Source organism: Coffea arabica, chromosome 11e (genome assembly GCF_036785885.1).
Source record: "Coffea arabica cultivar ET-39 chromosome 11e, Coffea Arabica ET-39 HiFi, whole genome shotgun sequence".
In the NCBI taxonomy this organism is placed as follows: domain Eukaryota; kingdom Viridiplantae; phylum Streptophyta; class Magnoliopsida; order Gentianales; family Rubiaceae; genus Coffea; species Coffea arabica.
In genome coordinates this window covers 44,075,461-44,090,984 of record NC_092331.1, presented here as the reverse complement: position 1 = coordinate 44,090,984, position 15,524 = coordinate 44,075,461, and the positions used below count along the sequence as shown (strand labels likewise).

At 34.4% G+C, this 15,524-nt stretch overlaps 1 protein-coding gene across 3 annotated transcripts; it reads left to right on the top strand.

Annotated features, from left to right (window-relative positions):
- The first annotated feature begins 21 nt into the window (after nucleotides 1-21).
- Nucleotides 22-10,268, top strand: LOC113719071 (uncharacterized). 3 transcript variants are annotated; one of them, XM_027244082.2, is made up of 5 exons: nucleotides 22-246; nucleotides 5,383-5,415; nucleotides 5,538-5,612; nucleotides 7,719-8,126; nucleotides 9,149-10,268. In XM_027244082.2, the coding sequence occupies exons 4-5, from the start codon at nucleotides 7,745-7,747 to the stop codon at nucleotides 10,036-10,038; spliced, it is 1,272 nt and encodes a 423-aa protein (XP_027099883.1). In that variant the 5' UTR covers nucleotides 22-246; nucleotides 5,383-5,415; nucleotides 5,538-5,612; nucleotides 7,719-7,744; the 3' UTR covers nucleotides 10,039-10,268. The 3 variants fall into 3 exon arrangements, with proteins under 3 accessions (XP_027099883.1, XP_071927966.1, XP_027099886.1); XM_072071865.1 differs by having other exon boundaries at nucleotides 101-246; nucleotides 454-5,415; XM_027244085.2 differs by lacking the exons at nucleotides 5,383-5,415; nucleotides 5,538-5,612 and having other exon boundaries at nucleotides 108-246.
- The last annotated feature ends 5,256 nt before the right edge of the window (nucleotides 10,269-15,524 follow it).

The window sequence follows — 15,524 nt, the reverse complement described above, 5'->3', positions numbered from 1 at the left end:
ATCAAAAAATTGTGCAAATTTCCAGACTTTCTTCTCTGTTCGAACACGAAGAAAGTTGAGAAGAAATTCACTTTCTGTTCGAGGTACATCCCTACCAACCACTGACTCCGAGTGATTTAGATCTAAACTCTATCTCCGATTCTCCGTTACTCTCAGTCTCTCGTTCGTCGCCGACGCTGTTGCTTGCCGCATCTGTCAAACTCCATCGCCATCGCTACAGAGTGAGCTCGCCGCATCTGGTTACTGGTATGTCTGCCTCTGCTCTTATGAATTGACAAGTTTATTAATGTTATTTATAAAACTGTAACAATTTCTTTGCTGATTTTTCTTTTCTTTTTCCAGAAATTTTCCATCTATGCCTCTCATTGCTTATTCTTTTTCTTTTTCTGCTCCTTCTTAGACCATACTTTGTTGTTTTGGATGTCTTACCACCTTCATGTCTTCTGAATCCAGTCGGGCAGAATCTTTGTCAAGAAAATGCAAAGTGGCACTAGACATTCAACGAGTTACTCAAGATTAGAAGACAAACCATTTCTGAACCAGGAATTTATTTTTCTGACATGTTCTTGTTTAAATCAGCTTTCTTTAGTTAGTAATTAGTGATATTTGTGGGGAAAAGGAATTTCTGGATAGATCTTGGCATTGGTTTCTTGAATTGAGCTTGAGGTAGTTGGGATATTGTGGCTGTTTGAGATAATTGTTTGTCTCTCAATCTGGTGGCTCAGCTCATGTTTTGCTGTGTTTTGGAATTTTGTGGGGAATTTTGGTTAGTTTGGGTACTTTCGCAGGACTTTGGGGTGTTAAAGATGCTAACTGTGGGAGGTAGAATGTGGATACGTTTGGTTGTATTTGTATCAATGAATCATGGATTTTATGCGTCATTTACTCCAACTGGTAGCTATTTGCTTGCCTGTGGATCTTCCCAAAACATCACCTTGATTATATGCCTCATTTTTTGGTCGAGTCGAGTCAAAAAGCTTGATTAGACTTGACTTGATAAGGCTTGATTAAAGGTCGAGCCTTATCGAGTCGAGTCTCGAGTTTAAAGCGAGTTCCTCGAGTCAAGTTTCGAGTATCGATTTTTTGTACTCGATCAAGCTCGAGCCAAGCTCGAGCCTAGGGATAAATGAGTCGAGTCGAGCTCGAGTATAGCAATACTCGAGCTTGACTTGGCTCGATTACATCCCTAGTGGGCAATAGGTTAGCTAAAAATTTTAATAGGTTTTATTCCTCTCCCACTCTTCTCTCTTAATCTAACCTAGCTTCCCCTTTTTCTAGTGATTAGAATGGGTTAAAATTTTCCCATCAATTGCAAAATTTAGCCAGCCTTTACTCTGAACCTTACTTCATCACCTCAATTCCCTCTCTTCATTACAAAGGATCAAATTTTTGTGGAGAATTTTCTTGTCCTCTTTGTATTTCTCTCAACCCTCACTTTCGGAATATTTAATCAGCTTCGACGGTCTCACTATTAGTCCTTTCCCACCCATCCCTAATATGTAGGTTCATGTTAAAATTAATTAGCATCGTCATGTTTCTGATTTTTATTTGCTTTATTTTTAATTTCTATTGTGTTCCTCTCAAATAAAAACTGATTATTAGTAAATTAAATTTGATTCTGAGATGAGAAAAAAAGGGGGCTAAGGTTACTTGCTAGGTATTCCATTTGCAAGCTTCTTGAGAATTTTTTGGTTCACATGTATGTTAAATATGTGCTGATTCTACAACGCTTTATCATTTGGTAATTTGCGAAATGCTAATAAAGACTATAAGTGTGGCTAGTGGATTTGCCTAGAAACACAGTAGTTATTTGGTTTTTAGCAATTGTTGATACCAATATTGATATCTTTGTTTAAGATTGAAGAATTGTTGTTAGTTCTATTCGTTTACGCAATATAAAGAAATGGGTCAATAAAAAGTCTATTCATGTATGCAATCCTTATACATTTTCAAAGGAACCAGGTTTCTTGCTAATGATGTCTTTAAGTGTGTCTAGTGGATTTACCAAGAAGCTTAGTAGTTGATTTGGTTTTTAGCAATTACCAATATTGATATCTTTGTTTAAGATTAAAGAATTGTTATTAGTTCAATTTGTTTACACAACATAAGAAATGGGTCTATGAAAAGTCTATTTAAATATAGAATCCTTGTGCATTTTCAGTGGAAGGTTCCTACTTAGTTCTTGAACATATTTGAAACGGTAATAAAATGATATTATGTAATTTTGTTAGATTATGAGCTTCTTGATTGGTTATTACTTATGTCAAGCCTACATCTAAACATATATAATATTTATGAAAACCTTAGAATTCAAATTCATCTAAAAACCCCAAATCTTAAAATTTTATGGTCCTATGGTCTTGTGGTCAGTGTAAAGCTTAATTAGAGCCTGTAGTCTTTTATTGATGCCACAATAGCACTTGATTTCCACCCTTTGGAAAATGTGCAAGTAGCTACTTGTTGAGGTGTCAACTTGGTTTTTGACTTGTTAACATTTGCATTATTGGTATTGAACTTGATATAGAATGCTTTGCCTGTAGGATTTTAATGCAAAGTGCATCTTACATACATAGCATATATCAAAGCTGCTTTAAGTTAAAATAGAAAAGAAAGGTGAGCAGAAAAAGAATTAGTAGAACTTGAAAAGTTAGTAGCAAGAAGAATTAAATTAAGAGTTGCTCTATAACTAAAGCAAGGATATGGTAATTAATATATGTTCTCATTTGTTATGGATAACTACATACATGATGATTGTTAAAATGGCACTTGCTGTACTTGTGTAATTTCTTTTCTTTTTGCTTTTTCTTTTATGTACACCCGTTATACCTCAAGATGATAATTCAATTTTTTGGAGATTGAACTATATATAGTGGTACTGGAAATTGCTTATAAATGTTTATGCTTATGAAACTCTTTCGTTTAGTTATCAATCTATAATATGATTTTGTGCATTTTCTTTTCAATCAATCAGATTAGAAGGTAAAGCTTCTTGGTAATATTGGAAGGAGCTCAAATTTTCAGTTCGGCTAGTACTCCATACAAACTTAGTTGTTCTTTATTGTCTAAGAATGATTAGTGAAATTGATATCTATGACTATTACATCATATGCCGACATGTTTGTGATGCAAGTATGCAGTAGTTTTCTAATATGTTACAAATTTTCATTTTTTCTGAAACTTATTGGAGTATAATAAGAGTTGGATGAATTTTTCAAGAAAAAGTGAAAAGTACAATACAGGACTTATTATATTCATAAATTGGCAAACTCTTGACCATCAAGATCCAGAATTTGCTAAAGATTGTCGAAATGTCAGATTGGGGTTAGCATCTGTTGAATTTAATCAATTTAGAAACATGAATCCTTCACACAGTACTAGGCCCGTGGTCTTGGTGCCTTACAATTTACCTCCATGGATGTGCATGAAACAACCATATTTCATGTTATCATTGTTGATACTTGGACTGTATTCTCCTGAAAATAACATTGATATATATATCTACAACTTCTGATTGAAGAGCTGATTGAGTTGTGGGATGTAGGTCTTCAAACTTATGATGCATCAAAAAATAGAATTTTCAGTTGTATGTGGCATTGATGTGGACAATTAGTAATTTTCTAGGATATGCAATGCTGTCAAGGTAGAGTACTAAAGGTGAATAAGCATGCCCTGTTTGTCACAAGTTTATTCGTGCACGGCAGCTAAGGCATGGTCTCAAACATTGCTACTTGGGCATTGTAGATTTTTAGATGGTAAACATAAGTTTGGGAAGGATAGCAATTCTTTTTATGTTTCAACTTTTTCCTTATCCTATACTTTTTTCTTTTCAATGTATTTGCTAAATACATCTTCTGTTTTGCAATTGATCAAGGGTATGTTTCTCATAGCTATGGTTGCTGATTCCAGTTTAGGCCAATCTTATTTTTTTTTTACCTATATATTATTTAAAGCTTCTAAATTTTGCTTTTGTCACATTTTCAATTGATTTGTGTGATAAGTTTTATTTTTTTTTTCATTTAAAAGGTTAAAAGATTAAATTTCATGGGTAAAAGTAGCTAATTGATACAATTTGACTTGCTATATTTGTCAAATAGATTGAATTCATCTTCCAAAACCAAGTTTTATTGTGAAACTTTTGGACCAGGTATGTACTAATATATGGCTCGTAACCTCACGAATTATTTCATTATCTCTGGCATTGATACTCTTGCATAGTGAAATGGGAGATAAACAAATCACTCTAATGTGTTTTTTGTGCTAACATCCTTAAGAATTCTGCTGTTTTATCATGTTTTGACAATCTTTGCTTGGCCACGTTTATTGTTCGGTTGATAGAAAAAGTTATCGGAACTAAACCTTTGAAACATGAAGGAAAATTAAGAAAGTCTTGGGTTTTACACAATAGTTTGAGGCTCTCTGCAAGCACAAAGGGTTTCTAGAAGTTATTAAGGTTTAAAACAAGGTAACTCCTTTTTTTTTTTAGAGCAGAAAAAAATGGAAATATTACCATGATGCTTGTTTCATTATATGTTTTTGACTGCCTAAGCAATACCAAGTATATAGGTAAACTTCAAGTATGTCCATCCCTGTTGCAACATTTACTTGGACAGTAAATGTCCAATTATATAGGTAAACTTCAAGTATGTCCAAGTATATAGGTAAACTTCAAGTATGTCCATCCCTGTTGCAACATTTACTTGGACAGTTGGCAAGCATCCTGGTAAAAGTTGAATTTCAAGGGATGGGCAATATTGAGCATCAGCAGTTAAGTGCACAAAATGCCAACGACCAAGATAAATGGATGTATTTGAACAGAATGATGTTTTGTGATAAAATCATATAATTTTCATATCTATCAAAAAAGGCTTTGCTTCATATCTCGCTGCATTTGTTCTTATGGATGCTTTATTTGATTTTGATGCTTTCTAAGAACAGCTGCTAGAAATTCGTTTTTTTCCTTTTTGCTATGGTATATTCGTTATACTCTTGAATGATGGCAACATTGCAAGAATTTTTTAAGGTAGTAGTTACAAGAATCACTTTTAAATTGCATTCGTCATCTATACCTTAAATGATATATTTCCCTTTTCTCATTTCTTCTTGAGATTTTTCTTTTGGCTTTTCTTTAGCTCTTAGTTTATTTTTCCATTTTATTTACTTTGGATTTTTTTCTTTCCACACATCTCACCTATGAAGTTTAAAAACTTTGTGTTTAGAGCTTTCCCATTTTAGCTAACTTGAGAAGGGAAAGGCAAGATTGGAACTCAAGTACTCTAATTTCTGGATCCTCAACCTTGGCCTCTAGACCATGGCCTCCTTGGCTTCTTAAAAAGAAGATTTGAGTTGAGGATACTAATGTCTATTGCTGCCTGTTTTATGCAGGACTTGTCCGTTGAGGAATTATGCCCAAGAATGGTGAGGAATCCATCTACCAAGTCCTTTTTTTGCTTACTTTGCATAGTTCATCGTGTAACATCTTTAAGGACTTCTGAAAGCTGGAACTTATGTTTCAATTTCTTGGTTTTGTCGTTCTTCAGACAATATGCTGATGCCTTTGGTGTCCATAATTTCACAGACAAAGAAAGATCTTTAGCTTGGTCGCTTTTGAAAAGGTATGAATGATTTCAATTTCTCCCACTTGTCTTCATCACTAAAAACCTTGATGTCTTCCTACTATATAACGTGGTGTATTCAGAAGGCATTAAATTGTATCCCACTATTTATATAACAATCAATAATATTGGAGAAGCGCCACGAATGCAAAGTATCATCTCATTTGATGAAAAAAGCAAAAAATGAAGAATTAATGTACCACAAATAGTTATCTTATTTAAAAAATAGTAAGCTCAATATGCCACAAGCATGCACCAAGTATGTGTGCCTTGCATGCGTTTGCTGTAACAATTTGCATATAGATATATGGGTTATTCCAAAGTTAATATCTCCTTTTCACTTTACTCCTTGAACGTTCAATTTCATCAATCTCCCTCTTGTGCTATTATATTTTTCCTAAGTAAGTTCTTCTTGTTATTTATCTATTTATTTATTGTTTGTAAAAAATTTTTCCGTAGGAGAAGGGTGGGATTAAAGAAGTAGGGAGGGGGCAAGGAGATTTGAACTGAAACCTTCTAATTCTTGGGAGTCCCAAATCTTTTTTTGTTTGTTTGTTTTAGTGGGACGTCTTGAACCTGTAGGACCTCCTGCTTACAATCTTTTCCTCCCTTACCATCCAATCCAACCCTTTCCCCTCAACCTATTATTTATTTTCTTATAATTATAAAACTTTTTACTATAAAAAAAAGAAAAAAAAACCTATCCTATATTGAAAAGTTTTACCATAACATATTACTATTTCTTGGAAAAGAATGAGGAATTCCAGAGAGCAAAATATATGAACTAGTGTCATATGAGAACTGTATATATTTTTTAGCATAATTTATTTGGATAATTAACTATTATCTAATTTGTTAAATTAAAAGTCACCAGGAAGCACATGAGCTCCATGTATTTCGTAATTTGTATGTCAAAATACTGGAATAATTAGTCAAAAGTTGAATATTGTATGAAGTTATTTTGAAAATGTATAATTAGTCAAAATTGGAATATTGTGTAAAGTTATTTTGCAAAATGTTAGATTAAAGTAGGGGAATATATCAAAACATTCAACACAACAAAACTTCATCATACAACTAAATTGAAGGGGCAAGATATCTTTATCATTGAAAGCTTAGGTCTATACATCTAGAAAGAGTATAACATGCTAAAACATTTAACATATTAATACTACACAGTATACCATCAACAACAAATAATGTCAAGAACAAAATAATTTTGTTTATTTCCCATATTTGATGGATTCAAAGACTACCAAGTAGTGTTAGAGATTTTGTTAAGCATGCAAAAATTGGAAGAACTTGCTTAATCTTATATGAAAAGTAATGTTATGAGACTGCGTTTTGGCCCATCCCATTCATATACACTCAACAACTCATTGTGTGTGTTCAAAATATAGTCAAATTCAACAGTACTCACTATGTTGGCAAGGATGGACTAAGGGGAGGCGCAGAGGGGCCACTGCCTTTCAAGTTCAAGAAATTACATACTATCTCTCATAAAATTTTGAGAAGTTTTAAAGTTCCCTATATATATTTAACTATTTGCTACCCAAGTTCTAGAAAATCATGCTTTCTCCTTTTAAAACTTATGAAAATTTTTAAAATTCCTATATGCATATATTTATTTATTTATATAAAGCTATTTGTTTCCAAAACTTCTCAAAAAGTTTTATGTTGTCTCTAAAGTTTACATGCGTATGCATTTCACCCCATCCCCAGCAAACTAAATTTTCTAGTGGATGTAAAGGATGTGCTATAGAAGTTGGCAGCCATCAGCTTTTTCCTTCTCTAAGAAGAAAGAGATAATTAATTGATTAATCATAGCTTCATTAATTGATTAATCTAGTGTGTGTAAAGGATAAAGGATGTGCTATATAAGTTGGCAACCATCAGCTTGTTCCCTCTCTAAGAAAAAAGGGATAATCAATTAATCAATTAATCATAGCTTGCATGTGGACCTTGAGCCAAACTACCCAACATTATTGAGACAACAGAATGCTATCACCAATTGATCGAGTGACCAACCACTCATTCAACGGTGTTTTAGAAGTTTTGCCCATACTCTTTCGAACGCCGTATTAAACTCTTGCTACTCTGTTACAGTGAACTAATTCCCAGCCTTCACCACAATGGCCGTCTTCTCTGCCACCAGTAGGGCCGATGTCGGGTTTTTACATCAAAATGGCTCCATTCCGTGCATAAATGACAGCCTAGGCGATGACGAGCTTCGGGCCATTTTACTTAAGCTGGAAAACGACAAAGATAAGGAGATATTTGGACTAGTTTGTAAACGATGGCTTCACTTGCAAAGCACCGAAAGACGCAAGCTTTGTGCTCGGGCCGGACCCCACATGCTCCGGAGAATGGCGGCTCGGTTCACTCGTTTGGTCGAACTTGATCTCTCTCAGTCCACTTCCAGGTCTTTCTACCCTGGTGTCACTGACTCTGATCTTTCCGTAATTGCCACGGCTTTCTCATGCCTCAGAATCCTCATTCTTCAGAATTGTAAAGGTAATTTTATTTTTTTGACCTTTCTATTTGTGTAAGTTCTGAATTTGCTGGAACATAAAGTTGCTGACTTTAATTTTTTTAATAGGATTTTCTTAAACTTTTACAAAACTGAACAAATGATGGTTTTCCTCAATTTGGTATTCCTTTTTCCCTGAATTTTGACAAATTCATTGAAAATTTTAACTCAAATTTGTAATTTTCCTTTTTGTTGTGGTGATGCTGTTTTCCTTATTATAGGTGATAGATAAAATTAATTTAATGATTTCATTTTTTTTGTTGTCATACTAAGCATGCTGCGAAAATCTCAGCTTTTATTGGAATACCAAAATATCATTATAGATAACTTTGTGTTTACCTTATTGAATTGATTGGGAATTTCAGATTATTATTTGAGTTGAAATTATAAATGCATGATGATAAAGTTCCTATCTTAATGCATGGAAAATGTTGTTTCAATGATTATAAAATGCATTCGATAATTTGGACGGAAACATGCTTGAGTTCCTGGAAAAAGTTGCTGAAAATGGGTGATAACTTTTGGCAATTTCTTTCATTGGGTATGTGCCTTGTTAAATGTGATGCCAATTATTTTTCTTAGTTATTCATTATTCGCATTTGTTACGATCAAATAGGTGTATTTGAAATGTAGATGCATACACACACAAATATGTATGTTTGGATATGGCTATCAATCAGTCTAAAACAGTAGAATTAGCCAGTTAAATATAATGAGAATAAGGGATTTGGAATTGATCTAGTGCAACCTTGCTTCTTTATACTGATAGTTAGGCAATTTGTGCTATCGGAGATCTTGTTGGGAACGAAAGTCTTTTTTCTACTTAATCATGAACCTTATGGTGCAAATGGAAAATGGGAAAGCTGTTTTGTCATTGTCTCATTCCTGCTCCTTTCCTTCTTCCTCTTTTTGGTGTTAATAACATCAAAACATCCAAACTTTTGTTAAACATTGAAGAGTAATATGATTGTTGTTATAATGCTTAACTTATTCTCTTGTGTTTCAGGTATATCAGATATAGGTATGAAAGCAATCGCTGCTAATCTCCCTTATCTGCAGTCATTAGATGTTTCATATTGTAGGAAACTAAGAGACGAGGGGTTGTCTGCTGTGGCTCAGGGCTGTCGTGACCTGAGAGTCTTACATCTTTCTGGCTGCAGATTTGTGACGGATTCATTGTTAAGAACTCTTTCTGACAACTGCAATAACCTAGAAGAATTGGGTTTGCAAGGATGCTCAAGCATAACCGATTCTGGTCTTGTGCTTCTTGTTCAAGGCTGTTGGAGGCTGAAGAACTTAGATGTAAACAAATGCAGCAATGTTGGTGATATAGGGGTAACTAGTGTCTCTAAAGCTTGTGCTTCTTTGAAGACATTGAAGTTGTTGGACTGCTATAAAGTTGGAGATGCATCCATATTATCCTTGGCCAACTTCTGTGGGGATCTTCAGAATTTAATAATTGGTGGTTGCCGCGACGTATCTGACGAGTCCCTCAAGCAATTGGCAGTTGCTTGTAGCAACAGTCTTAAGAATCTTAGGATGGATTGGTGTTTAAACATTTCTGATTCTTCCATAGAGTGCATACTTCAAAATTGCAAGAAGCTTGAGATGCTTGATATAGGTTGCTGTGAAGAGGCGACAGATGCTGCATTTCAGGGACTTGGAGGTGGACTCTTCGAGCTTCATTTGAAGATTTTGAAGGTTAGTAACTGTCCAAAGATCACGGTAGTAGGGATTGGCAATCTATTGAAGTCGTGCAACTCTCTCAAATATCTTGATGTACGGTCATGCCCTCATGTTACTAAAGCGGATTGTGATCAGGCCGGATTGCAGTTTCCTGAAACTTGTAAAGTTAACTTTACTGGGAGTTTGACTGAGCCTGAGGTGTTATTCTAGATTGGAAACTAAGGACTCTGGTGTTGGTGTTACAACTTTGATTGAATATTTGAGAAACCTTAACTAGATTTTAGAGGTCTCCCGTTGTGTCTCATCTGTCCGACACTTTGAGTTTCACTTGGTATAAGGTGGCTTTAAACGTCTAGTGCTTTTGGCTTAAGTTTATTGTCCAACCTTACTGTAATATGCATAAAACAATTCTAAATTAGTCTTGATCTTCTGATTTGCAATGTTGAGGTATATTCTTTCCATATAAGGAGTAGAAATCTGAGTAAAGGATTTTCTGTAATATATTTGCAACCTATCCAGCAAAGATCTTTCTTGGATTGCCTTGTTTGGATTGCCGGTTTCCGTCGAAAAATTACGTCATTTTCCGTGATCACATTTCCCTATTACCTTTTTCTCTCACATACATCAAATCGCTACAGTAATTTTTCTATGAAAAATCACGGAAAATGCAATCCAAACACAACATGTTGGAGTATTGTCGCCTTAGAATCAAGATGTAAAAGAACTGTATGATTTAAAAGGTCTACAATGATAAATAACCTTGCAAGCTTTGGTTACTGGATATTTCATTCACCTTTGTTCTAAACATGATTTCTGTTTGACAAAAATGTCTTTACATGACAACCAGTTTATTTCTGATTCCTGTGCTGTACCTGCCTGAATTGGTTTTCTTTTGCTATACCAAAAGATAGTCGTGTTTGTCAGGCAAAATCTCAATTGATAATCCCGATGTTCAGCTTGTAATAATTGAATTACGGTTAATACTCTACTTTGATAAATTATGTGCGTCTTGGATGATAAAATTTTGATGCATGTTGGGGTGTAGGGAAACAATCTGAGGTAATCACTATGCATTATGCTAAAGAAAAGGTATAATGATTAGTGCAAGGAGATTTACCATGATTAACCGATTGACATATTACAATCTATCTACTACTTGTTTATCTATGCACGGTTGTCTAACTATCAAGTTTGAATTTGAACTATGAAGTGCAATGTAAAAAACAAAGTATTTCTTGAATTGGAAAGCGTCCCCCTTGTGTGAATGCCCGGCATAATCGTCGATGACAATAAAAGAGAAACGGTCTTTTAGAAAATAATCGATAAACATTGGGAAAGGCTTGTTAGGATTAGTCGTACGCAAATACCAGCTTACATTCTGTTTTGTTCAAAACAGCCATGGCTCGTCTCTGTGGAAGCTTTCCACTGCTTGAGTTTCTTCTCTTCGTCTGCGGAATACATTTTTGTTAGCTACGTTGATTGGGAGCGCTTTTCTCGAGTTTAGATTAAACCTAATTGATAAATGAAATCATTTGTCATCATGGAAAGGAGAAGATTGTTGTTCATGCGAAGGAGTTAGCTGCATATAGGCCATGTGGTGAAACTTGATCTATATAATGGCCTTTCCTTGATCCTGAAAAAGGCTATGTTGACACAAATTAATATGCAAATTATAGTAACAATCGCTTGGGAGGTCAGATAAATCCTTCTTCAGTGAATTTGCAGCATTTGTATTACTTGTACCGGGGGTGACAATGGGGCAGAGGTGAGGAGAGGATCCCTCCCCCCTCCCCCACCCGATGTTCTAAAATTTTTTCTTGCTACCGCATATTCTAAAATCTCATACTTTCCTTACCCTGGTCCTATGCCCTGCGGGTGCCCTGTGGTTGATTAATTATAAATTTTATTTTGACATTTTTTGTCTGCATATATAGCATCAATAACAATATTGTAAATTATTTCAATAGCAATCTTGTAAATAATTTCTCCAGAATTTTAGCAAAATACTCAGGGTGAAATTGAGGATAAAAATCATTTTGATCTTTTTAATTCATTTCTCCACATTTAATAGCAATTCTAAACTTATAATCATCATATTTTTTTTTATTTTCTGGTAAACAACTTTCAATATGTAAAAAACTTCAAATAAACTAAAAATAGCCACATCATCATTTTATCATAAAACTTATGATATTTTTATTTCTCAAATTATAATATATATATATATGCATATATTATTGATGTGTAGTTATAATGTGTGTATGTATATAGATATAAAATTACATATAAATATTTACTTTTTTTCATTTATTTTAGTGGCGGGGATGGAAATACCCTTTCCCTCGTTCCACCTGCACCCTATTACTATCTTGTGGGACGATACGGGCACCCGCTCCGTTATCATTCCTTATTTGGATCTCAACTTGAATGATTTTTCAATAATTGAAAGGAAAAATCATCCATCACATTTTGCAAAATGACCTTTTGTCCCTCAATTTTAAAAGTGTAATTTTTCATCCCTTACAAATTCACATTAGTCAAATTTGATCCCTACTTAGATTTTGGACCAGTTTTTGGCCAGAATATACCACGTGCATGTAATCATTTTTTAAGGGTAAAATTATCAAATCAAAATTTACATAATTCGATCCATAGTTCCGCACATTTCATAAAATAAGTTTTTTTTATGTCCCTTACATTTCACAAAATAAAATTTTTCATCCCTCATTGATTATGTGTTCAAATGGATTTCTATTTTTAAATCCATGTATATATCTATTTGATTTCACCTGAATCGTATGTGTGAGAACTTGAAAATTTGCTTGTATTTTCTTGTAATCCTCTTTTATTTTAAATAAATTAATTTATAATTCCTTTTACTACTAATTAGCTCTCTTAATAGTTGTAATAAATAATAGAATCGAGAGTTTTACTTTTACTTTTATAGGTAAAGTAAGTTAAGATTTTTGTGCATTTTGATAGTGTGATCAGTTAGTGAGGTGTGTGTACTAAAATTAGTGGATAAGAGTGAGTATTAGGTAAGCAGAAGTGTGTAATTAGAAGTACTAATAATAAGTTAGTGAATCATAAGTTAAGACAAAAGTACAAGAGAGTTGAGGAAAATAGGCTTGAACCAACGTGCACCATTTGTTACCGGTTGAGTACATCATTTGATCAATACTTTCTTATCCTAATCTCCTTGTTTTTATCTCATTTAATCATTCCTTAATCTAACCCTAAGCTGGCCGAAAATATTGGCCAAAAGGAAAGGAAAGAAAAGAAAAAAAGAAGAGAAATCTTGGCTTAACAAGTGTCAATGATTCAAGCAAGTTTGACCAAGAAATTTTCCTATCTTCTTATCTTTCTTTTGGACCAATTTTCCTTCACTTTTTTCTTCATCTTGGCCGTGAGTTTGGAGAGGAAAAGAGAGGAGAAAACTTCCATTTCCACCTTGATTCTTGCCTTGTCTAAGTTGGAATCACAAAACTAAACCGAACAAACTAGCACCAAGGGAGCTAGGAAGCTTGGAGTGGAGAGTTTTTTGGAGGGAAAGCCTTGGTTCTTCACTTTCTTCAAGAAGGTATAAGATGAACAACTTCCTTTTTCTTTCTTATTCTTGCAAGTTATGGTGAAGATGACTTGAAATTTGGAATTTTGATGAAGATTGGTGAAATTTCAGCTAGGGTTTGTGATTTTTCATCTTTGATTTATGATGTTTATCTATAATATGTTGGTATTGAGTTTGGATATGGATTTGTGAGGTGATTAGTAGCCTTATTGTGACTTTTTAGCTTTAAAAGAGGAAATTCCAGCTTTATTAGAAATTTTCCACCTTTGGTATTCTGATGATTATTTGCTAGGAATGAGTTACATTTGAATGGTTTATGGTCTAGATTAAGAACTATCTTTATAATCTTACTTGTGGTGGTTGAGTTGGGCTGATTTGAGGAAAAAAATAAAGCCTTGAAATGGCTGGAAAAATTGATAAATATAAAGGAAATGCTGCCCAATTTTTCTTTCGTGGGATAAGTGAGTGAAAACAGAAATAAGTGTGTGACTTGTGAGAGATTTGGGACTTAGTTATATAGGGATGCTCAGGTTGACCTTATGGGTGACTTATAAGCCAAAATTTTGCTCAAAAGTTGTTGACCTTGGTCCCTAACTTTTGATGTTTACAAAACAATGGATAATACTAATATCTCTTCAAGAAATATTTTCAATTGTGAAGCAAATCAGATTCAAAAATCAAGTGCAATTGAAAGGGACAAAGGCTGTTGAAAGCTGTCGGACGCTTGGATCGGACGTCCGATAATCATTGCGCAACTTCGGACGCATGAAGAACTCCACCACCGGACGTCCGAAGGAAATAAGACATTTCCCCTGGTTCACTGACCTCAATCGGACGCAAGCATCGGACATCCGATAGGATCGTTCAAACTTGACGAAACTTGTCGGACGCTCACAATGACAATACCGGACGTCCGATAGAATTGAAAAATATTTTGCAAACTCACTGCCTGCTGTCGGACGCATGCTTGGGTAGTACCGGACGTCCGATACTCCAACGGCTAGTTGACTGTTCAGCTACTTTCTATCCGTTGGAAGCATTAATGAAGCACTTTCTTGGTCTCCTATAAATAGAGCATGGTCAGAATCTTCAAACAACTTTTGCACACTGAAAATGCAAAAGATCTAGAGTGATTTTAGTAAGAAAATACTCTCCAAAGAAGATTTGTTATCTTAGTGGTGTGAGGTTCATTATAAGTTTTTCACTTGTTAGTCAATACTTCATGAGTGTAGCTCTGTGAGGGTTGTCCTGAGGGATAGTAAAACTTCCTAACTTGACCGAGTAGAGTTCGGGGCAAGGAGGAGGTGAACCTTCCTTTGTACACAAGAGTGATTGTAATTTATCAACTTGAAGAAGTTTGTTTGATTTAATCTACAAGCTCAGGAGGAGCTGGGTAGTTAATTGGTTTGCAATTCTTTCCTTTTTATTTACTTATTGTTACGTTTGTGATCTTTACATTGTTTATCTCTTCCACTTGGTTGTCTTCGATCCTTACAAAAGTGTATATTTTTCAAAGATAAAGTAGCGACCACGTTAAACACGATTTCCTAATTTCTTTTACCAAGTTGCAAAGTTAAAAGTTTTAAACACTTTCTTATCGAAATCAAAAGAGCGAGCATGAATTTTCTAGGATTTGATAAGTAAAATGAGTACTATTTAAATGCGTTCTATTTACTTGGTTTTCTTTAAGTGAAACTCCTATATTTTGAACCCTAATTGATTGCAAATTGTTAAACGGTATTTTATCGCAAATTTGGAATCCAGTCAGGGAGTTGAACCTGAGTTTGATTTTGGAAACAAATAAATCATTGGTGAGTGTTTCCAAATGCATGTTTGAACTTATTACTTGAATGGATTTGTTAACGTGATTGGACGGTACTTAACTTGTTTGATAGGGTAATGGTGTACTTTATCGCACTTGCCCTAATGTGACTTATTACTGTGCATTGATTACAAATGGTTTGATATATATATATGTGCATGACTTGAATGTTGCTTGGGATCCTAACTCTATTGGTTAGTCAGTTGAATCGAGCCAGTAAGGGCTTGGTCGAGGAGACTGGCGAACCATAGGTACTGTTTATTGTGTAATCCTTTGGATATGGTCCACTGGATTTGGTATATTCGA

Coding starts and splice junctions, on each gene's coding strand:
- LOC113719071 (XM_027244082.2), top strand. CDS start 7,745: ATGGCCGTCTTCTCTGCCACCAGTAGGGCCGATGTCGGGTTTTTACAT. Junction 8,127..9,148: donor CATTCTTCAGAATTGTAAAG/GTAATTTTATTT, acceptor CTTGTGTTTCAG/GTATATCAGATATAGGTATG.